This window comes from Ammodytes marinus (genome assembly GCF_949987685.1).
Source record: "Ammodytes marinus genome assembly, chromosome: 19".
NCBI classification, from domain to species: domain Eukaryota; kingdom Metazoa; phylum Chordata; class Actinopteri; order Uranoscopiformes; family Ammodytidae; genus Ammodytes; species Ammodytes marinus.
Window position 1 is genome coordinate 12992878 of NC_137223.1, and position 23318 is coordinate 13016195.

General features: G+C 40.5%; 1 protein-coding gene across 1 annotated transcript; it reads right to left on the reverse strand.

Moving 5' to 3' along the window:
• Positions 1–1077: 1077 nt before the first annotated feature.
• LOC307266283 (voltage-gated delayed rectifier potassium channel KCNH5-like) lies at positions 1078–22993 on the reverse strand (the record flags this gene model as incomplete). Its single annotated transcript, XM_080048260.1, has 11 exons — positions 1078–2229; positions 8550–8746; positions 9777–10029; positions 10696–10895; positions 16684–17113; positions 18158–18550; positions 18708–18826; positions 19517–19645; positions 19774–19880; positions 20544–20667; positions 22921–22993. The coding sequence occupies 11 exons, from the start codon at positions 22991–22993 to the stop codon at positions 1078–1080; spliced, it is 3177 nt and encodes a 1058-aa protein (XP_079904386.1).
• Positions 22994–23318: the final 325 nt, after the last annotated feature.

Consider the following 23318-nt stretch of genomic DNA (forward strand, 5'->3'; position numbering starts at 1 on the left):
TGAAATAAAGACCGAAGTTCCCGTACTATACCTGAGCAAGAGGCAAAGTGACCTGAAGGAAAAAACAGTACGCCTGTAGTGATTACCTTTTGAAATATTCACATCCTATTTTACAGAAAAAATAAATCTGTCACAGGTAAACTGACATAATGATAAATAACAATAACCGCCATTTTTGCATTCCTTTTCCTACTTTACATGCATTGTAATTGTAAGCTCAAACACAATTTAAAGACTTTCTAAACAGCCCATACTAGAAATGCATAGTGCTGTGATGTATTCAAACATTTTCATTATCCTCTGTGGGCTGCGTGTGTCATTATCTATTATCCTGTGAAAAACAGGGGGAAGGGTCAACACCACTTTTATTAAACATATGCTTGCAAACCATAAAGAGCTGATTATCTCATCGAAACAATTCTGAACGAGGCTTTATTATTGTAAGGCACATGTTATTACCTGACAAGGAACTACTCTAATGGCAGTCGTCAACACATCCCTCCACTGAGCGTCTCCGTCTAAACAAGAATCTTTATTTAAAGTAAAAATGTGCAAGCCCGAGCTGCTCTAAGACAACAACAAGTTCAAGGTGTTTAAATAATTATGAACATTTTGGCAGGCCAACCTTTTTGCCTAAACAGCAGTTTTTCTGCCATAAACTTTTTAACATCCAGGGGGAAAACGAGAAAGATCATTCAAGTGACAGCTTCAAAACAGTGGAAATATGATGGTAGTGCCATATTGTCACTGATTGTCCTATCAGGCTAAGAAGCCTTCTTCAGAGCTCTAATGCCTGTAATTATTATTATTTTTATTAAAACATTTCAATCAATTAAATTCCACTGTTCCTTTTCTAAATATAGTAGGCCTATACACCTGGGAGTTTTATTTTGCGAAGGTGACATGAAAGGGATTTCTGCATGCAGTGGAGTGTTTAATGCATGAAAGGTCTTTGGCCAGAGTCCTGCAGGACATGCAAACCGGTGCTTCTATAAACCATTATTATTATTATTATTATAATTATTATTATTGTTTTAAACAGATCCACATTGTTGAGGTTTTCAAAAGTCAGTGAATTCAAAAAGGCCCATCGTCTGCCTTTGGTGTGGAGGGCCTGGAGGAGGCGCTGTCCGAGTCTTGCCCTCTGACCCTGGCCTTGGGGGAAGACGTGGGTGGCAGCGAGAGTCTCCTCTTTATGGACAGCAGCCGGAGAACCTCTCCGACCTGAGCCTCCAGCACCGACAGGCGGCCACTCAGTTTCTGAATGTCTCCCTTCAGCTCCAGCTTGGCCTCGTGCAGCGCGGCCTGGAGGAGCGCTTGTTCCGAGGCCTGGTGGACGAAGGGCTGTCTGAGGGAGTCCACCCCCAGGCTGTGCTCGAACATGGGGCTCCTCTCCATGGGGCTCCTCTCGTAGGAGCTCCTGGAGTCTCCGGCCCTGTCTATGCGCAGGTCGCTCTTTGTGATGCCGCTGTCACAGGAGTCGGTCTTGTGCAGGGCGCTTGTTTCTTCCCCGTTGCCGTTGCCTCCCTCCGCGCACCCAGTCTCTCCTCCCTCCTGCTTCTTGTCAGCGGTGTCTAGCTGCTCTGAGGACTGGGATCCTTTGGGCCACTCCTCTACCTTCTGCTGCGGTTGCTTTTCTGGCTCCACAACAGAAGGCGGTGGTGGTTGTGGTGGTTGTGCGGCTGCTGACGTGGGGTTTTTAAACTTTGCCCAGCCTCGAGACACTTTGACAGGGCCCACAGCAGCTCCACCCTCTCCACGACTTGCACCACCACTGCTGCTGCTCCGTACGGGACAGGACAGTAGACCCTCAGCTTGAGGCCCCAAAACTGACTCCCCGGCCTCCTGTGTGCCGCTTTGCTCCGCTGACTTCTCAATATGGACAAAAGCTTGTGGAGGTGCAAGCATACCGCAGCTGGCACTCCCTCCTCCTGTGCATGGTGTCTTACTCTGTAGAGTGGGGCTGCCCTCCTCCAACTGAGGAGATTGGGACTGACACTGGATGTAAGGGTTGGGCTCGGAGCGATGGTGGTGGTGGTGCTGTGGTTCCACCTGCACGTAGATTTGGTCAAAGTAGGCGTTGGAGTCTCCGGGCGCGGGATCGTCCCTCTGCTGTCTGAAGCGTTGGAACAGCTTGCGCACCGGGTGGTCGTCTGGAATGGAGAGAGTCACCTGGTTCCTCTGGTGCTCCTTCTCCTTATTCACGTCCGCAATTTTCCGGAAGATGACCTGGGACAAAAAGAGAGGGAGAATCATGAGGAAGTTGACTATTAATCACTTACTTATACTTTAAGAGGCATGAATTTAAAAAAGAATAAAGGTTAGAACAATACAAAAAATGTGTAAGTCCTTAGCTACCCCTGTGACATATTTTTGTTGCTGATAAAATAGAGTTGGTAGGGTAGGCCGCCACTATTTCTGGGTAGAAGCTGTGTGCTGTGAAGAAGAGACAAAGACAGCACCGTTGGTATCGATACTTTTGAAAATGAGAACCTTAATCCGATACTAATTTTCAGTATCTATTGGTATCTGAGTACCAATGTTTTTGCGCCGAGGTCAAATTCAAATGAAAAACAGACGAGCTATGCAGGAATGAACATACATAATGCAACTTTGAATCAAGGGATAACCATCTCCACCTGCTGTGTGTGTTGAAATATTAAAGACTTGAACGCGCCAATGCACAAGGGAATCTGTTAATGGAGCAATAATGGAGCATCGTTGAGTTCCCTGAGAGGCTTCCGAAGCTATTCATGAGACAATAGCAGCAACTTCTCCACTTCTGTCTTTCTTTTCCAACCGGCAAAAACTTTTTATTGTCTGCCGTTGAAGAAGTTGTGACTGTAACTATCCACACAAGCTCTGGTGTTTGTGAACAGTTTTGAATGGTGCTGCTGGATGTCTTTGAACAGTAGGGGAGAACGGGGTAATCTGAGCCACTTTTTACATTTGCTCCCCTAAAAGCGAGCTAAAATGATTTATCACTCAAATTTACACATTTCCCATTAATTCAGGATGTTTCCTAGAAATTGGCATTAGCAGATTTTTTTCAAGACAAAGGACAGTGAAAATATGATTGTTTTAAAAAAACTTGTCATGTGGCTCACTTTACCCCAGCTGTGGGGTAGACTGAGACAGACCAGAAAAATCAAGGGGGTAAAGTGAACCACTTACTTTTTCCACTCTGAAACTACCATAACAACACATATTGTAACAGTTAGAATCCTGAAAGCTAGCCACACATTCCAGAACTAATGTCGGAATAGTAAAAGAATGATGGGGTTTGGTCAATTAAGCAAAGCAAATTTTCTAAACACTTGAGAGTAACTCTGAACAAAATCAAATACAACACATTATAATTCAAAAGGTTTTAATAAGATTCAAATGAAAGATAGAAACAGTTAGATTAGAACACAATCTGGGGGTCAGAACACAGGACCCTTAGAGCCAACTTGTGTCTGGGGGTCAAAGCATAGGAAAATCAGAACCAGCAAGAACAGCCTGGGACTCAGAACACAGGAGAAGACCCAACTGGATTATAACATCAGCCTGTCATACTCTACAACTAGGCCTACTCTACATTCCAGCCCTGAAGGTTACAGGGAAATATGAGAAGGTGTTCTTTCCGTGTGGTTGCCCCAGGTCGTCTTCCTGGTGTATTTCCTTGGCATGATGGCTTTTCTACAATGTGTATGACATTAAAATAAAACATATGTTATGTAATATTACATTAAAATGTGTTTAAGACTAAACTTAACTTGTGCCTCATGGTGGGGGAAAGTGAGACAGTGTCTCACTTTCCTCCACAGCATTTGGCTCACTTTCCCCCACCACCACAATTTGAGAAAAAACTACCTCTCTTAGCATTTCAGGCTAATCTTTAGCTAATATCATCACATGGTTTTTATATGTTGGTAGTTCATCAACACGTATGATAAAAGTTTTTCTACGTGAATACATTTGCTTTGGCACAACAGTTGATTAAGTTGACAGCAAGAAAATTTGCAAAATACCTATTTTGGTGAAAAAAACATGCTTACCACAGCACCATGAGGTCCTCTCTTTCAGGGTCAAGGGGAAATGAGAGGGGCTTGAAAACATATCTCACATCACCATAAATGTTTTCCGTTGCCTAGATACAGGGGGTGGCTCACATTACCCGATGCCTCAGATTCCCCCATTCTCCCCTATACTAAGGTTTTTAACTCATCCCTGGGTTTATCTCTAACTGACAACCTAAAATGTGTGTTAAAATGTTCAATGCCACAGTGTGAGAGAAAGCTATGCTTGTTTCTTTGGTTTAAAACTAGATCCTTTCAGCCCCAAAAGCTCTGGGACATACTAACAGTTAAAAAGTGGCATTCCATTGATCAACTAAGCCACAAAGTGAAACCAAAAGGAAAAGGTTCAAAATGTTACAATATGACAAATTACAACACAAATATATACAGAAAAAAACTTGCATTTAGGCACTGATTATAAACGTGCCTCTATATGTGCTGTTGAAATGCCCTTTCACGCACATGCAAGTTAACTGAATACAACGGCAAAGAAGGTCAAATCTTAAACCTATGACGGCACGAACAGGGCACTAAAGATGCTCAAATGAATAATAGATGGCTTTATTTTCATTGAACACATTTTAAGTACAGGCCATAAATCTTTCAACACGGGGCCACAACATGCCCTGAAATTGTTGTGATTTAGAGCTGCTTGATTTGAGTAGAAATGGTTACATAAGACATCTATTAATGGAGCCCTAGTAAACTAGAAAGAACAATGAGCAAGTGAAAAGTGTGATTACAAACTGGAGACCTGTTGTAGGGGAGAACGGGGTTATATGTCACACGGGTTGGTTGTCACAATTGTTATATCTCAGAACCAGAAGGCGCTGTCTGTGAAATCTTGGTATGTAAATATCCAGAATTGGGATCAGAGGTCACCTACATAGTCTTCCTTGGAGTTAGACTGCTGTATTTGAGGTGAGAGGACTGTTTGTGTTTTTCATGTCAAATTGAAAATATTTAGCTCCTCAATATTTTTCTTCTGGGCTTTTACACAATGGGTTTATAACAAAAAACATGTTACCCTAAAAGAGTGTGAAGGGTAAGCTATAGTTTAGATTGTTGTTAGCAAGCTAATTAGTTGTCAGATGGTTTTTGGCCTTGATGCTAGCAAGAAATTCAAGTTGGGGTTGGTCGTCACATTTCTTGGGGGGTTGGTTGTCACAAAGGCTGCAGCCAGAAAAGGAACCCAATAACTAAATAAATTGTCAAGCTGTGTCCTCACTGACACCCCAGAGAAGGAAAGAATAGAGCAGGAAAAGGCAGCTAGAATGCAAAAGAAAAAAGGGCAACAAAATCAAAACAACCTAGTGCATCCTAAACTAGACTAGCTGCCAAGGCAACTGCACCCCAGTGCACTCCACCCCAGCTGGAGAAGAAGAAACAGTAAGTTATGTAGGCCTATTTGTCAACTTGACAATGCAATTAAACTTTCAAATGTAGTTCTGCTTTCTTGCCTTCTTTTTAAGATTATTCCCATTAAGATAACATTGTGACAAACAACCCCATAGTGTGTGACAACCAACCCCTTGATGGGGTTGGTTGTCACAATGTGTAAGGGTGTCTTTGATGATTAATTTATTCTTTATTACAATACATTTGAAAAAGTGAGGGGTACACATTTCAAGCCAACACCTTAAAGCAGCTCCGAGTAACATTTAAATATCTTTTAAACAGCCTCATGTTTCCTCACATAATCATAAATTACCTTTAACAGCAAATGAGACCGTCAGTGCAAAGAAAAACGTTTTTATATAGTTTTTATTACTGCTTTTGGTCTGGTCGCACACCCAGTCCGATTTTCGGTTCACGCGTGCATGCTCTATGGTCACATATCCATATTGGTCGCAGATTTCAGTGTGGCGCAACAACGTGATTTGAGAAGCCTATCCCTCCAGGTGAGGGAAGGGGAGCGGGAGCCTTGTTTGAGACAGTTGTTAGCACGAGCTAGAAAACAGCTTCACGACAGCTGGCGTCGTAAAAATACTACTGCTTTTGTCTAAAGGGGACGCCAACGTGCCATGTTACTCGTAGTGGCTTTAAGCTTCAATTTAATGTAGGCATGACTATTGAAAGATGTTCAGGTGATGAGCGATTCTCACTAGAGTAAAAAGTGTGCCTACTAGCAGGGCTGTACGCTTATTTTTTTAGGTGGTAGCACTGGTGCTAGCAAGCAAAAAGAATCAGTAGCACAAAAATAAATTTAGTAGCACACAAAGTATGATCGAAAACTTGCATAACCTTAACCCATGCATTTCGCTCTAATTACCTTTTAGCCTGTCATCTTGGTCTCATTTGAAATTCTCAATTAATGTCATATCCTAGTTTGTGCAGTAATAATTGTAGAAAAATTAATAGGGGTGTACTGATTGTAATTCAGACAAAATAATCTAACCTGCCAATTGCAATTTTTTGCTGATTCAGAATGATTTCTCCCCATAAAATTAATATCTATATATGTTTTGTATATACATATCATTATTATATTCATAACAATCATTTTTTTGGTAAATGTCCTTCTGTTAATTAAAACCTAACTTTAAAACATATAGCCTATTAAATAAATAAGTATACATATTGGTACAATTTAGGATAAGTTAAATAGGTTGTTGTGAATGTGTTGGGAGTAGTTCTTCAGTGGCTTATCAGTTATTTCAAACTTTGTTTACATAGACTACTGTTGTTGACTGCTCTCTGCAGCTGAAGCAGTTGATTTTCAAGCTAGCGCACTGCAGGGCTGTAAAGCGGCTTCAAAAGTCAACTCACGTTTGGCTAGTAACAGGCTTTTAATGTGAAGGAGCACAGGAAATGTTCTGTTTGCACACGCGCTAACTTAACTGCGTGCCGTCTCCTTCCGGTTATTACCGTTGGTGAAGTGTATTAGACGCTAGAATCGCCGCACAAGCACAGGTCCCCAGCACACATCTTTCACCAGCCAAAGTGGAGGGTGGACTCAATAACTTACTCGCCTAAGAATCAAGCGCTCTGAGTGAGAGAAGAGCGCTATATAAATAAAATGTATTATTATTATTATTATTATTACATTTACCCAAATTTGGAGAGTGTTAATGTAGAGCCCTCTAAGCAGTGTTGTGCAGCGCTCCTCTGTGTCTCAAACAGACAGCATCTGCTCATTAGCACTCGTGCGAGTGGACTAGTATTCATCATCGCACGTGATCAATTTCAGTAGCAAATGCGATCAAATCTGTCGCACTGTACAGCCCTGCTACTAGCCCCGGTATCCCCTATAAACCGGCATGTTTCGGTAAAAACACTGTGACAGCGCGACTGGTATCCCAGAGTGAGTTGCTTTTTATAGACTCACAGATTAAATTAAAGTCAATTTGAGCCTCTTTGCTTCCATCATTAAAGTGCATATTTTATTTGCCAAGATCTACTCTATCCCAGAAGTATTTAAGTATATAAGTCAGTCGCTGAACAAAGAGCAAAACAAACCACATGTGCCTAGATTGATTTACTGGGATATTCTTCATTAAGAATTGATGTAGTGTTGGTCCCATAGGATGATATCGCAGCCATGTATGAGCAGCTTGGAATCAAGACTGGAAAGCGATACATCTCATTGCCTTAATGGGACTCATTTGCAGAAGCTCTATCAAATATTAATTACCGTCTTGGTTTGGACTCAAGAGAATAGCTGGTTTCTATTCCTTTTTTTTCTTCCTTTTTTCACAGTAAAATACAAATCTGCATGATAAGCTTCTGAAATTGGAACTTCATTGCTGCAAACTATGCAGAATTATTTAAATACATTATTTTCACGCATTGTCCCCTCGAGTCGAGCAGGTGCTTGGGTTTGCAGTTTACATTTTTTTCATCCCCTTTGCAGTCTACTTGGTCATTATTGCACCCAATCTGACAGCATCATATACTGTATGTGCAGTCTCAGCTTGTTCCAACTCTTGATTGACGCTTTATGACATCTGCACTGAAATAAATATTCATGTTTTTTATGGCATCAAAAAAAACTTTCCAGTTTTACCCAAACGTCAGCCTGACATATCTGGTATCTCAAGAGTAGAATACTTTTGGGAACATATCAATGTTCCCAAGCTTAATAGGATAATATGGCAGAGGAAAAAACTAGTCCACAGGCCCGGATTGAAATAGTTGTTGCTAATTTCCTAGTAGGAGGTGGACTAAAAATACTCAGCGATATCTAGTGGATTATTTCCCTTCTGCATACCGCAACCAAGTGGCATAGAGATTAATCAATTATGTAAAGTTAACACATTATGAATGTATCATGGATATCAAGACAGTGTTGTTTACTTTAAAACTGTATTTAAACCGAAAAAACAATTATGGCATTGATAAAACATTCCATTTGGTGCCATATAAATCTGAGAACATTGAGTCGTGAGAGCATTGGGATGACCCCATACATTTTACATGCACTGAGGACCCTGCTGATATCGACAGCTATGTGCCACAAGGAGTGGATAGTGTTAGCCGTTAGCTTACCCGCTTCCGTAGATTGCAGGTGAGGATGAGGTTGCGGGAAAAGGTGTTGGCGAACGCGGTGTAAAACTCCAGCACCCTCATCAGAGCTTCACTCTTGATGACGTGCAGGTCGCAGTAAGTCAAAGCTCGCACGTTTGCACAGGCCCGAGCCAGCGTGCTCTCTTTCCAGAACGCGTCTCCAAACACGTCCCCTTTACCTGGATGGAAATAGGCATCATGGCTTAGTTTATCACGTTAGAACTGTTGAATTTTTTGGGCATTTGACACATAAAATGTCGAGGGGATATCTATCAAAGAGTCTTCAGTGAAAGAGAGAAAACGTAAAGCAGGATAAAATACCAGGGGTGTAACAATAATCTTATTTGTACCGAACCGTCACAATACAGGCACTACAGGTTGTTCCAAAGGTGAACCGCGATACACAATTATGGCCTGAATTGCCGTGAATATGCAGGATGTACAGAAGTTGCAGCAGTAATTCTTTTTATATACTATATATTTTTAAATATTTGTAAACATTATATTTGTATGTTTCGTGTGATTTGAAACACTTGCTGAGTCGCTGACTGCTAACAAATGTTTACTTTTACACCCCTATAAAATAGGGGAGAACGGGGTAATTTGTCACACGGGTTGGTTGTCACAATCGTTATATCTCGGAACCAGGAGGCGCTGTCTGTGAAATTTTGGTATGTAAATGTCCAGAATTGGGATCAGAGGTCACCTACATAGTCTTCCTTGGAGTTAGACTGCTGAATTTGAGGTGAGAGGACTGTTTGTGTTTTTCATGTCAAATTGAAAATATTTAGCTCCTCAGTATTTTTCTTCTAGGCTTTTACAGAATGGGTTTATAACAAAACACTTGTTACCCATAAATAGTGTGAAGGGTAAGCTATAGTTTAGATTGTGGTTAGCAAGCTAATTAGTTGTCAGATGGTTGTTGGCCTTGATGCTAGCAACAAATTCAAGTTGGGGTTGGTCGTCACATTTTTGGGGGGGTTGGTTGTCACAATGTGTGAGGGTGTCTTTGATGATTAATTTCTTCTTTATTACAATAAGATAGAAAAAGTGAGGGGTACACATTTCAAGCCAACACTTTAAGCTTCAATGTAATGTAGGAATGACTATCGAAAGATGTTTAGGTGATGAGCAATTCTCAGTAGAGTAAAAAGTGTGCCTACTTACCCCGTTCTCCCCTACTCTACAGTATTCAGATGGTTGGATTACCTAGTATTGCGATGACCTCATCATCCTGGATGACTTCGAGAGAACCAGACACGACGAAGCAGAGGGTGTCCACGCTCTCCCCGATGTGGAAGATGAGGTCTCCGGGTGCACAGTGCGTAGTCTGAAACTCCACGGCCAGCGAGCGCAGACAGCCGTCGCTGGCCAGACGAAACGCAGCATGGTCGTTGAACACCTGCCTGTTGAGGTGGACGCAGATGTCCGCCCGCATGTCTTTGGGACAAATCGAGAGAACCTAAGAGAGATGGAGAGGAAGCAGAACAAGTTAACTTAACTCAAAAGGTGCTCTGAGGAACTTTCAATTTTTGTTCATTCTTGTGCCCCCTTTGGACAAAAGCGGTAGTGTGTTTACTATGCCAGCTATAGTTCCAGGGCGAGGGACCCATGACAAAGGCATTAAGAAAAACTATATAAAAATAGCATTCTTTGCACTGATGGTCTCATTTGCTTTTACATGTCATTTATGATCATCTAAGGAACAATTAGACGGTTTAAGACATATTTAAAAGTTCCTCATAGCACCTTTAACTTAATCATATGTGTTTATCATTAGTGGTCTGCCAAAAGTGAGTATTTTTCATTTGAGTTCTTGTCTTTCATGAAGGCCTCTTAATGTGACACTGGAGTAGTAGTTTGTAGTCACAGTAAACATTGAGTGATATTCATGTTTCCATACTTGTCATTGCTGTGGAATACTACATGAAAACAACATTACATCAAAGGAAAAAAGTTGCAATGCTTATAAATCAGTGATAGTTTTTCAGTGAACTGTTTGTAGGCGATTTTGAGGATTAGGAGAGCTGGGGGGAAAAACAGAGAGGGATATTTCTGTACAAAATTCTAAACACTTCCAAAATCCCAGCTAAATAGCAAACAGTTTGCTTTGGATCCATAGTCCCACCTTGTCTGTGTCGATGCCCTTGGACATGGCCCAGGTGGAGACGATAAAGTCCATGACCCTCTCGCTCAGACCTTTGGGAACCTGGTAAAGTTTGAGGAAGTCGCGCACATTGTTGAGCATCTCATGGTAGCGATTGGTGTTGGTGTACATCTGCTGGAAAATGGTGGTGACATTTCCAAAGATGGTCGCGTACAGCAGCGCTAAAAACAACAAATATTGAGCAAAAAAAAAAACAAGAAGAAGCTTTTACAAACAGTGAGGGAGATTTGTTATAGAGTGAAAGGGAATGAATGACAGGAAATGTGTGAACAACTGTACCGAATGTCGTTCACCCTATACTGTAACACTGGATGAAATACTACTGGCAAAAGGTCAATAATTATAGCGGATGGCCTTCATTTTGCCAAAACTGCTGCTCATTTAAGCACAAATATTATGACTATGTTCAACAATTGACTTTGATGTGCATGTATTCCACAATCCAATCAGCATAATAGGATGCGGTGGACAATATGGTTCTCTAAAGAGTTATCACACAACACAAACACAATGTGTGTGGTAGTGGATTGAGCCTTGGTACTGTACTGTAGTTCATAATTCTCATGTCTGTGGTAGGAGTGCTGTGCTGGAGCTCTGCAGTGACCTCAAAGAGTCAGTCAGTATCTCTTATCGTGAGGTTTTTACCCACTCAAGAGGAAAGTGTCGTCTCCAGTCGCCACAGCAGAATCCCAGAGGTTAGGATACATATCTAACGTGATGGCTCATTGTCCTTTTACAACCCTCTGGCCTGCAGGCAAAAAACTCTTCCTTTGCTCTCCCCGTTTCTCTCCCTCCCATAATTACCGTATCTGTAGCAGGGGATTTATCGTCCGTAATTGAACGTGACACTCCGGTGTGACTGAATGATCTTCGTGATTGAAACGCCACCAGAGAGCACGGTGTTTGCTTTCGGGAGTACAGACCTTAAAGCGTGGCTGTCACTTTGTGTCTCCCTCACTGTTTACATTGCACCACTCTACATGCTGTTTACATGGGGACCGGGCCAAAGGTCAGCGCACCAAGGCACTGGCGTGGTCGTGACCAAGGCGCTGGAAGCAAACGGCTGAAAGTGGAGGCAGTAGCGCTGAAGATGGGGCTATTACTGTAACGGCACTGGGTGATGAAAACGACACAAACGGCTGAGTAAAAATAGATGTTTCTATTTTTATGAAGAGGTTCAAAGTATTCAAGATGAGGCTGACGTTTTGAACTGAAAATGTGTTTATTTAGAACAAGTAAAGAAAAAAAAGCAATAAAAGGAAATGATGAAACATGACAGAAATAATAAAGTAATATTTAAAGAACTTCCACAGAATCAGAGCATTTTTTGAGGCAATTAGACTTATTTTAGCGAAAGGAACATTTGAGGTAGACAAAGTTCACCACTCCCTAAATTACAGGTTTTTTTAATGTTAAGTTTTACTTTTAAGGTTTATCAGCCTTGAGTGTTATGCAACATGCAAAGGTATTTAAAACTGCACAACATTTGAGTTTATTTTACACAAGATTCCAAATAATGAACTTGAATGTTGATCTAATTTATTATTTTATCTTATTTGAAAGTTTTCCAAACTGCAGCTCAACTGAAATTTATTATTTATGTGTTATGTTATCAGTGGTATAGCCTTAGAGGACAACATTTATTCCATGAGTTTACACACATTATCTGAAGCAGGGAAGGGGCCCTGCATAATTTCAGTTTGAGTGAATGATTTCGTGATTGAGGGTAGTGATGGCCAATCTTCAGACAGACCCTCGTAGAGCAGGCGGTGATGGGCGCTGAACATGTCACTTTTTATTATCGACAAAGCCGAGTCCTAAACTGCAGTGGTTCAAGCACCGAGGCTGCAGCTAAATGTGAATCAAGTGAGTCGGTGATTTACTGAATGCTGCCAACTATAAATAATCATTCATGTCAAAACTCTATCAATGTTTTAAAATAAGATTAAAAATACAAATTTTTAACTAACCATTTGGTTAAATCTGGAACATAGCTGTCATATTGATAATTTTGCCACTGATAAAGTAGAAGTGTACATCCATGAATTCTGCCTCAGCCCTTAATACTAGATGACCTTAAGGTGACACTCCTTTACTGATCTTAACACATTATACTATTATTATCATACTTCATGAGGTGATCCCAGCTGGAGCTGCAAGTCAATCTAAAAGGAGGAAGGTAGAACCCACCCCGATGTCCCGACAGAGTAATGTTGAGCCACTGCACTCGTTTGTTAGTGCGTTATGTACTCTTGCATTCATACTTTTCGTTCACTTTTTATATGTCACTTGAAGTATATTTACTCAAGTATTGTACTTAAGTACAACTTCGAGAGGATTTTACTTTAACTGAGTTATTCCATTTATTGTTAATTTAAACTTCTACCCCACCACATTTATTTTATGAATTTACTTACTAATTACTTTGCAGATCCGTACTATTAATACAAACTATTATGAATAAATAAAGTATGATATAATATCAGTACATAGCACACAAAAAGTAATTAAAATGTACATACATTATTTTATTTTAGATACTTTTCTAACTTAAAGTATTTTTTTATTGCTAATACTTTGAACTTTTACTCAAGTAAAATTTTGAATACATGCCATTTACTTGTAACTGAGTGTTTCTACACCGTGATATTTCTACTTTTACTTCAGAAAAGGATGATGGGTACTTCATCAACCACTTTATAAACGTATGTATTCATTTGTGTCTGCAATGCTATTTATATTCCTTTTGTGTTCTTGCATTGCATTTCTTGTCATAAGTATGTAAAAAACATCAAGTCGAGATAAAATCATCCGTAAGAACCAGTGATGTGTTGATCTCAATGGGTTTGAATTTTAATTTGTGTCTGTGCAGATTCTCCTGAATCACCATATGTTGCTTTACTGGCAGCTGTCAGCCGGGCTGTGGACCACAATTGCGTGTCTAGCATGCCAGTAAAAGCATCCAGATTGTTTCGGCTACAAGATTGTACTGGCATGTTATGAATGGATGAATGGAGGGAAAAACGACATGGAATGACGTGGGTATTGTTTGCTGTAGAGTGAGGAGAAGATGGAATGTTGGTTATATCTACTAAGTAGGGGAGAACGGGGTTATATGTCACACGGGTTGGTTGTCACAATCAGTATATCTTGGAAACAGAAGCCTGTCTGTGAAATTTTGGTATGTAAATATCCAGAATTGGGATCAGAGGTCACCTACATAGTCTTCCTTGGAGTTAGACTGCTGAATTTGAGGTGAGAGGACTGTTTGTGTTTTTCATGTCAAATTGAAAATATTTAGCTCCTCAGTATTTTTCTTCTAGGCTTTTACACAATGGGTTTATAACAAAACACTTGTTACCCATAAGAAGTGTGAAGGGTAAACTATAGTTTAGAGTGTGGTTAGCAAGCTGATTAGTTTTCAGATGGTTGTTGGCCTTGATGCTAGCAAGAAATTCAAATTGGGGTTGGTCCTCACATTTTTTGGGGGGTTGGTTGTCACATGTTATCCAAAGGCTGCAGCCAGAAAAGGAACCCAATAACGAAATAAATTGTCAAGCTGTATCCCCACTGACACCCCATAGAAGGAAAGAATAGAGCAGGAAAAGGCAGCTAGCATGCAAAAGAAAAAAGGGCAACAAAATCAAAACAACCCAGTGCATCCCAAACTAGACCAGCTGCCAAGGCTACAGTAAGTTATGTAGGCCTATTTGTCAACTTGACAATGCAATTAAACTTTCAAATTTAGTTCTGCTTTCTTGCCTTCTTTTTAAGATTATTCCCATTAAGATAACATTGTGACAAACAACCCCATAGTGTGTGAACACCGACCCCTTGATGGGGTTGGTTGTCACAATGTGTGAGGGTGTCTCTGATGATTGATTTCTTCTTTATTACAATAAGATAGAAAAAGTGATGGGTACACATTTAAAGCCAACTTATAAAGCTTCAATTTAATGTAGGAATGACTATTGAAAGATGTTTAGGTGATGAGCAATTCTCACTAGAGTAAAACGTGTGCCTACTTACCCCGTTCTCCCCTAAGTAAGTCAATTTATTCAATTGTACACAGGGCCAGGGCTGTACGCTTATTTTTTTAGGTAGTAGCACTGGTGCTAGCAAGCAAAAAAAATCAGTAGCACAAAAATAAATTTGGTACCACACAAAGTATGATTGAACACTTGCATAACCTTAACCCTTGCATTTCGCTGTAATTACCTTTGAGCCTGTCATCTTGGTCTCATTTGAGATTCTCAATTAATATTAGCCTATATCCTAGTGTGTGCAGTAATAATTGTAGAAAAATGAATAGGGTTGCACTGATTGCAATTTAGACAAAATAACCTAACCTGCCAATTCCAATTTTTTGCTGATTCAGAATAATTTCTTCCCATAAAACTATAAAAATAATATCTATCTATATATTTTTTGTATATACACAGCATATCATTATTATATTAATAATAATATATTTTTTTAGAAAATGTCCTTCTGTTAATTACAACCAAACTTTAAAACATTAAACATAGCCTATTAAATAAATAAGTATACATATTGGTACAATTTAGGATAAATTAAATAGGTTGTTGTAAATGTGTTGGGAGTAGCCTAGTTCTTCAGTGGCTTATTTCAAACTTTGAAAATAGACTACTGTTGACTTTTCTCAGCAGCTGAAGGATCTTTGCCTTTCAAGCTAGCGCACTGCAGGGCTGTGAAGCGCTAACTTCCTGTTCTTACCGGCTTCAAAATAAAAGTCAACTAATTTTTGGCTAGCAACAGACTTTTAATGTGAAGGCGCACATGAAATGTGCACACGCGCTAACTTAACTGCGTTAAGAGCCGTCTCCTTCCGGTTATTACCGTTTGTGAAGTTTATTAGACGCTCGAATCGCCACATCTTTAACCAGCCAAAGTGGAGGGTAGACTCAATAACTTACTCGCCTAAGACTACATTCACCCGCATTTGGAGAATGTTAATGTAGAGCCCTCTAAGCAGTGTTGTGCATCGCTCCTCTGTGTCTCAAAGAGACAGCATCTGCTCATTAGCAACCTGTCGCACTAGTGCGAGTGGACTTTTATTCATCGTCGCACGTGATCAATTTCAGTAGCAAATGCGATCAAAACTGTCGCACTGTACAGCCCTGCACAGGGCACAATGAAATTTGTATTTTCGCATATCACCTCTCAAGTGTTCCACTTCGGAGGGGTTCATAGTAGCTTAGGGTCAACCATAGTACAGCGCCCCTGGAGCAGTTTTGGGGTTAAGTGCCTTGCTCAACGATACAATGTTAGAGATGGTGGGCACCTTAGATGTAATACCAGCCACCAGTAGTTTTACAAATAACACCCTCCTGTCCGGTGCCGGGGATCGAACCAGTGACTTCATGGTTACTAATGGTCCCCTCTTTCCTCTAGGCCATCCTACCACCAAATTACATTTTACAGCTTGTGCTCTACTGTAAGATATCACTTTTGAGCTGCTGACATAAACTGGTAGCTCATGTCACTCTTACTAATGTAAGATAATGGCCCTTTGTTATATTATGAAGTGTTTCCGCCCATTATGCTTACGTACTGTAACGCCAGTGGCACAAGAGTTGAACGGCTAACATTTTGTTTGGACAGATAAGGTTGACTGTGTGTCCACTGAAGAAGAAAAACAGCGGTCCCTCTGATTTAGGCTGTTTCTGAAATGCTTCCCTTGAATCTCTCTTGACAAACTGACCACTGGCATTTGATACATCTGGGCTTTTTCAACTGTTTCTTTTACATTTACTCTTTGTTATGTAATATCAGATGTTTTAGCTGTTGTTTTCTAATGTGGTGATTTAGAAAAATATTAAAAAATATTAGCTTCAAATGCCTGAAATGAGAAGACCTGAAATGCTACTTGAGCTTTAATGAAATGTTTGGAATGTAAAAAGTTAACACAATGCTTCATGTACTTACAGCCCACCATCATCATAGCCACGGAGAAAATCTTCTCGCCGTCTGTTGCTGGGGCGATGTTGCCGAATCCGATGGTGGTGAGACTGGTCATGGTGAAGTAGAGAGAAGAGATGTAGAGTGTGTCCTTGTTGGGACCCCCTTCCCACTGTCCTGTCCCACTGGTGTTGTAACGATACGGAGTCCCAATACTTAGGGCCAGCTGGTAGAGCCAGCTGTCTGTCTTGATGGTGTTGGTGGTCTCGTCGATGACCTCGTAGTCCCCGATGCTGTACCAGATGCAGGCCAGCCAGTGGGCCACCAGGCCGAAGACACACACCAGCAGAACCAGCACGGCTGCTCCGTACTCCAGGTAGTGGTCCAGCTTCCTGGCCACTCGGCCCAGACGCAGCAGGCGGATCACCTTCAGGGAGCTGAAGAGGCTGCTGAGGCCCTACAACCAGCAACAGGGGGGAAGAGAATGTGAGTCATTCATCATGCATTGTCGTGGTGAAACGATTGGTATTGTATTTTCTGGTTTTTTGTTATAAAACTGAAAATCTTGGCCAGACTTATTAACAAGCAATTTGAATATTACGATTTGAGAAATTGTGATGAAAGTTTAACAGTGTGTCCCGACATGACAGACAAGTGTTTGTTCAAAAAGAGCAACAGATTGATTGATAATTCAAATGAACACAGGTTGTTTTTAGCCCTACTGCATTTATTGTTTAAAGGGTTTTCAGGAACTTATTAGGGTTTTTCCTTTATATGTCAACACGATGTTGACATATAAGGACTTTCTGTAGTTGACACGGCAAACCTGTTAGCAAACAGTTGCCGACTTACACATACCAGCAGTTTCAGAACAAAATTAGCATCATTTGGATTCGAGTTTTGGGTGTCACAAGTGTCACTCCATTCGAGCTTAGTTTTGGTCTCCATCAACTCCTGAGAGTACTATCTGGCTCTTTAGCAGGTTAATGCTGCTATGTGTAGCTGGACAGATCCCATACAGTGGGTTTACCAAGTGGAAAACAGCTGCCTGCTGCTTTAAACAACACTGATGAGATCCATGCGATTTAACCAAAACAGTAACGTTACGTGTCGTCAAAATAAAACGATGAGCTACAAGATTTTAGGACTTGAGAGGAACTGACGAGGGACGGGTGATACTTCTTTGAGGGTTTGTCACTTTAACATTACATGTAGTCATATGATCCATTGTTATTCTAATAAATATTGATAGGAGCGGCTTTAAAACATTGATTTTCCTTACTGAGAGCACAGAGTCTTCTGTCCGTGTGGAATTCCTGTGGAAGTGTGAAGACTCGCGGATATGACTCACTGGAGAAGCAGACATGATGACATCCTTCATAGACACAGGCAATGAGAAATGTTTTGATATGTAGATGCAGTGTTAAGTATAAGTACCAATGTCTGAGCCAGTTAAGCAATTTTCAAAAAAACCATCCCGCAGGTTTTAAAATTCACCCACCTCATCGACACTCTCAAAGCCGTTGATGACATCGTAGGGCAGACAGGACAGCAGGTCGATGACGAACCACGTCTTCATGTAATTCATCCTTATCGACCTTGCGTCCGAAACAACCTCGCCGGAGGGACCCACGAAGGTGGTGTGAAAATTGAGCACAATGTCAATGAGGAAGATGACATCCACCACACTGTCCAGCACCAGCCACACCAGGTTGTTCTGCTTGGTCTTGAAGGAGACGTTGTAGGGCACCATGATGGCCGTGTAGAAGGTGAGGATGAGGATGACCCAGTCCCAGGTGGTCTTAAAGGTACAGTAGTGGAGGATGATGTGTGGAGGGGTCTTGGGGGCTTCTTGTTTGTACTCTGGGAGAATGTCAGATCCTAGCTGGAGAGCCTTTTTTATTGAGAGGGAACATATACCATCATGAGTGCAACATTCCACTTATTTTATCACTCTTTTACAGGTTCATCTATCTATAAGTCATTTTCTTTGTAGTTTGAAGTAGAAACATAGCATTTATGACAATCTTTATGACCTGGACACTGCTCACCTCAGCCAGTCTGGATGGCTTGCGGGTGACTTCGGGCTTGCCCAGAGGTTCTATCTGCTGCACCACGTTGCGATTGTTGGTCAGTACCCGTGTCAGTCTGGATAACTTTGTCCATCCGACTGAGAGGGAAAAAAAGACATTTGTCTGTATCTTAGTATGTTTTCATGACGAAATCACTACAAAGTTGAAATTTTAATTCAGTTTCCCACTTTGTAATAAAAACATAGCTATGCTCCTCTCTCTATAAAAAAGAAAGAAAAAATAAGACCGTGATGGTGGTTAAATTTGCTACGTCAAACCAGTCAGAGTTTGCTTGATGCAATGTCAGCTGGAAAATATTGTGCTGATATTCTTTAATTCCCTCCGAGAAGAAATCTGTACTTTCATACATTTTCCATCCCCATGTGTCCTTTGTTACCACTGGATGAATGAAAAAGTCGTAGTGGCGCTCTTAGTCCCCTGGGCACATGGCACTGTTTAGACCCACAGAGACCAGTGTTCACTGACCCGCATACACAACACCTGGATAGTTGTGTGTTGAATTCCGGGAAAACAAAAATTGAAGTCAACAGCAGTTTGTGTGTGCTGGAGACTTCCTGCTGTGATGCACTTTGCATGCTTCCATGGGCTGGATGTCAATGAGACATTCACGTGACACTTATTTGAACTGGCTATGAAGTTCTACCCCTTTTAGTGTGTGGATTGAGAGACGACAATGATCTTCTCCACCATTACGACTATGCTGAAATACTGAATGCAGTCAGGTTGAAACCATCTGGTCTCCATCATAGGAATACGAACGCTCTCACCTTTAGTCGACTCATCTTCGATCGGCTGTTTGAAAAGTGTGATGTCTCTGAAAGTGCAGAGGAAAAGCACCACCTTTTCATTCTCGTTTCTGATTGGTGCCACCTGCATGTAAAGCCATATTGGGGCTCCTGCGGGAGACATTTCAAGTGACAGATGTGAGAGAGCTCAATTGAAAAAAATGGGACAAGTGTTGTTGTAAAAAATCATGTATTTGATTACTTTGCTTAGAGCGCAAGGCTGAGATAGCGATACTCACTATTCTTGCTATAGAGCAGCACCTCAAAGAAGTTTGACTCATAGTTGTCGAAGGTCTTTTTGATTTTGTCTCTAGTCTTCTTATCAGTCAGGTCACCATACATGAAACTGTAGAATAAGCGAGCAAGAAAACCAAGAAGCAAAAAGGGATGGGGTTGTTGTTAGCTGGTTGTTAGGGCCGGAAAAAGGCAAAGGGTTGAAGACACAAATAAAGGGATTTATAGGTATCTATTGTAGTTTTATTGTGAAGAACACTGGTCACATTTTCTATAGATGACTGCAAAATCAAGTTGTATTCTATTTCAGGTCCTCCATTCGTCTGTTTTTAGCTAGTTTCTTTCTATATTTCTTAATGCTTTAACTGTTCAAATAAATATTTATTTTATATTCTGTATGCAGATGAAGAAGCAGATCGGGTATTTGAGTGCCCTTTTAACATCTGGACAGAGACAATAGATTTTCTTTAGTGTTAACTGATGTGCAAAGTCCCTGTCAAATAAACAAATAATCAATAAAATCAATGTTCTCCAAGAAAAAAAAGGTTATATAGGATGTCAATGTAAAAAGAGAAGAGGCATCAGCAAACTCCAATCGGTGCAACATTCCCTTTTGAAGTAAGCTGTTAGTCTGGGACTGTCTTCAAGCATCGGCATGAAAGAAGTGAGCCACAGAATCAAACACATTCTGAGTCCTGATGCAAAACACCAGCACCATTAGACCAACATCCACTGCATCTTCTTTGTGTTAACAGAAAAAAAAGTCATTCCTTACTTGCATGTGCTGCTCCGGTGCATGACTTCAGACCGGTGGTATCCGGACAGCTTGCAGAATCCATCGTTGCTGTAAACGACGGGCCAGTCCACGATCTGTGCATTTCCCAACAAGAAGCTGGTTTCTGCAACCAAACAGAAACAATACAGTCACTTTACAATTTCTTATTCAAAGTCATGAATTAGGGACAGCACATACAGAGGGATAGAAAAGTCTGAGACAACTAAGTTACTTTTATTTAGCATTTGTGCAGGTGTCCAACTCGAGAGCAGCAAAACCCCATAGCCTTTAATATTCCCACCTCCATGATTTCTCCATACACACACCCTTTTGTGACTGCCATGCATCTTTAACTTGAATTGATCAGTAAAGATGATGTTTTTCCTAGTCATTCACTGGTACTACTATTTCTTAGTCCACCTCAAGCATTTGCCCTTATTACTTCTTTTAAGAAGTGTTTCTTTTAGTAGGGACGTTATTCAATACCACACATTTGCTTAAATTCAATTGCAGACCTAGAAGTACTGTATAAATGTCTTCTTAATTTTACTTTTTATAACAAACTGTGTTTTAAAATGTTTTTTTAATCCTCAAATTTTCGGATTATTTCCAGATTGACAAAAATATTGGAGATTTCCGGTGTGGTCTCAGACATTTAGGCACCACTGTATGTAAACCAGTTATAATCAGTGCATTTATTTAAATCACTATTCAGCAAACTCTCCCAAAACTAACATTAATTTAATAACCATATACAATGGAATTAAGATCATTCATATTTAAAGCAGCAGTAAACACTGGTAATCAGTCGAGTCACTGGGCAGAAATAGTTGTTGATCAAATGTTCATGCTCCACCCTTAATGTTAATGAAATATTGATGAGGAGCTGCAAAGTTCTCGGTCTTCACAACAGTTTGGAGGATGCTGCAGTCTTGAGAGAAATGACTGGGGACATTTTCAGTCACCACTGAAGCGGTCAAACCTAACGCAGGTTTATCTTGAGTGTCAGATGAGTTTATGTTGTAATGAATGCATTCGCTCTGCAGGCTCGTTGCTGCATTTCAACAAAAAATGCTTGACTTTCAGTTTAGAGTCACAATCTAAAACACTTGCCTAAATGATGTGAGAAATAACTTTTCAGAGATTTCATTGATGCTGAGATCACATTCATTATATTTATTTACTACAGTTTGTCTGACACTTGATCTTCAATCCTAATGAAAACTGTCAGAGTCAAACACACATTCTGTCTCACTCTCACAGGGAAGCTACTGCTCGCCATGCAGACCAATCCAAAAAAGATTTTGAACTGCAGCATTACCCTTACAAATATAAATAATAAATACTAAAGAAAAACAATACAAAACAATACCATATTCAATTAAACACAATCACAATATAGGGGGCGCCTTTAGCTCAGTTGGTAAGGCATCCCCCTCCCGGGCCGGGCCCAGCAGCAGACCCGGGTTCGATTCCCGCCCGCGGTCGTTCTCTGCATGTCACTCCCCTCTCTGCCCCATTTCACCTCTGTCTCTCTGCACTATCAATTAAGCATAAAAATGCCCAAAAAATATCTTCAAAAAAAAAAAAAACACAATCACAATATTAAACACAAATCACATAATACATCCCCTAGAGGAAAATTAAGAATAAAGTAAAATCTGCGGACAATTGTCACTTAAAAAAGGCAGCTTGTCATTGGTACTTCAGGTCAAATATTCATATATAGCCTGTGTCGGACCAGCCTCATCTACCACATCTACTCTTATATTGATATTGTTCTTAGTTTTCCATTTATAAACTTAAAAATAAAAAATAAAAAATCAGCAACAGGAAAAGGTTCTCTTTCCTAAAACACAGCCCGATATTCTTCATCATCATTCAACCAGAGGAGCTCATGAAAAATTAAGATTTTATTACTAAGAGAAGGCATTCAATCTCATATAATGAGCAATAATAGCCTATACATGAAATGGACTCAGCATGTTCCCTTGATGAAGACCAATATTTCTACAATTAATGGTAATTGGTAGCCTATGGTATAAGGAAAACCTATAGGCCTACATGATTTCATAAATATCATGATAATAGGCTATTTTAATCTTATATAGACTAGGCTACATGGAATTTTTGACATAATACGTGTTGCATAATTCATCAGTAGCCTAAGCATGCATTGCATTGTTATGCAGATGGGGGAAAAAGTGGAAAGTATAAGAAAGTGTTAGTTGATGCTTCTTCCCATTATTTTACACATAAATAACATTATAGGTTTACTTTAGCATCCCGTTCAGCCCTATGTGGTGCGTTTATTGACAAATCAGCAGCCAGCTCAAGATCCATTAAATGTTTTTTTCCCTTTCAGAGTAAAACTCACCGCTGGACCTCCGGACGATATTTTCCAGAAAAGTATTCTGCGGAGCCACGAGTCCTCTCTTGCCCCCATGCATTATGACACTCAGCGCTGCTCGGTGGTCGTGCCGATGTAAACTACCCCCCTCAACAGTCCGCTCGTTCAGACAGAGCGTGGACGGACCACATGAGTCAAGATAACCACAGTTAAAACAAGGAACCTCCGGGCAGAGGTTTGAAAAATAAAAGCCTCAATGCCGAACGTGGCGCTCTTTCAAGTGTAAACATAGAATGTATGGAGTGAAGGCTAAAGCACAAATTCACAGTAATTTATTGATAGTAAATGACTGTGTAATCTGAGGTGAAAGCTCATTATTCTCTCCAAACATGTCTCTTTTTTTAAAAGCACATTTGCAGTCGCAT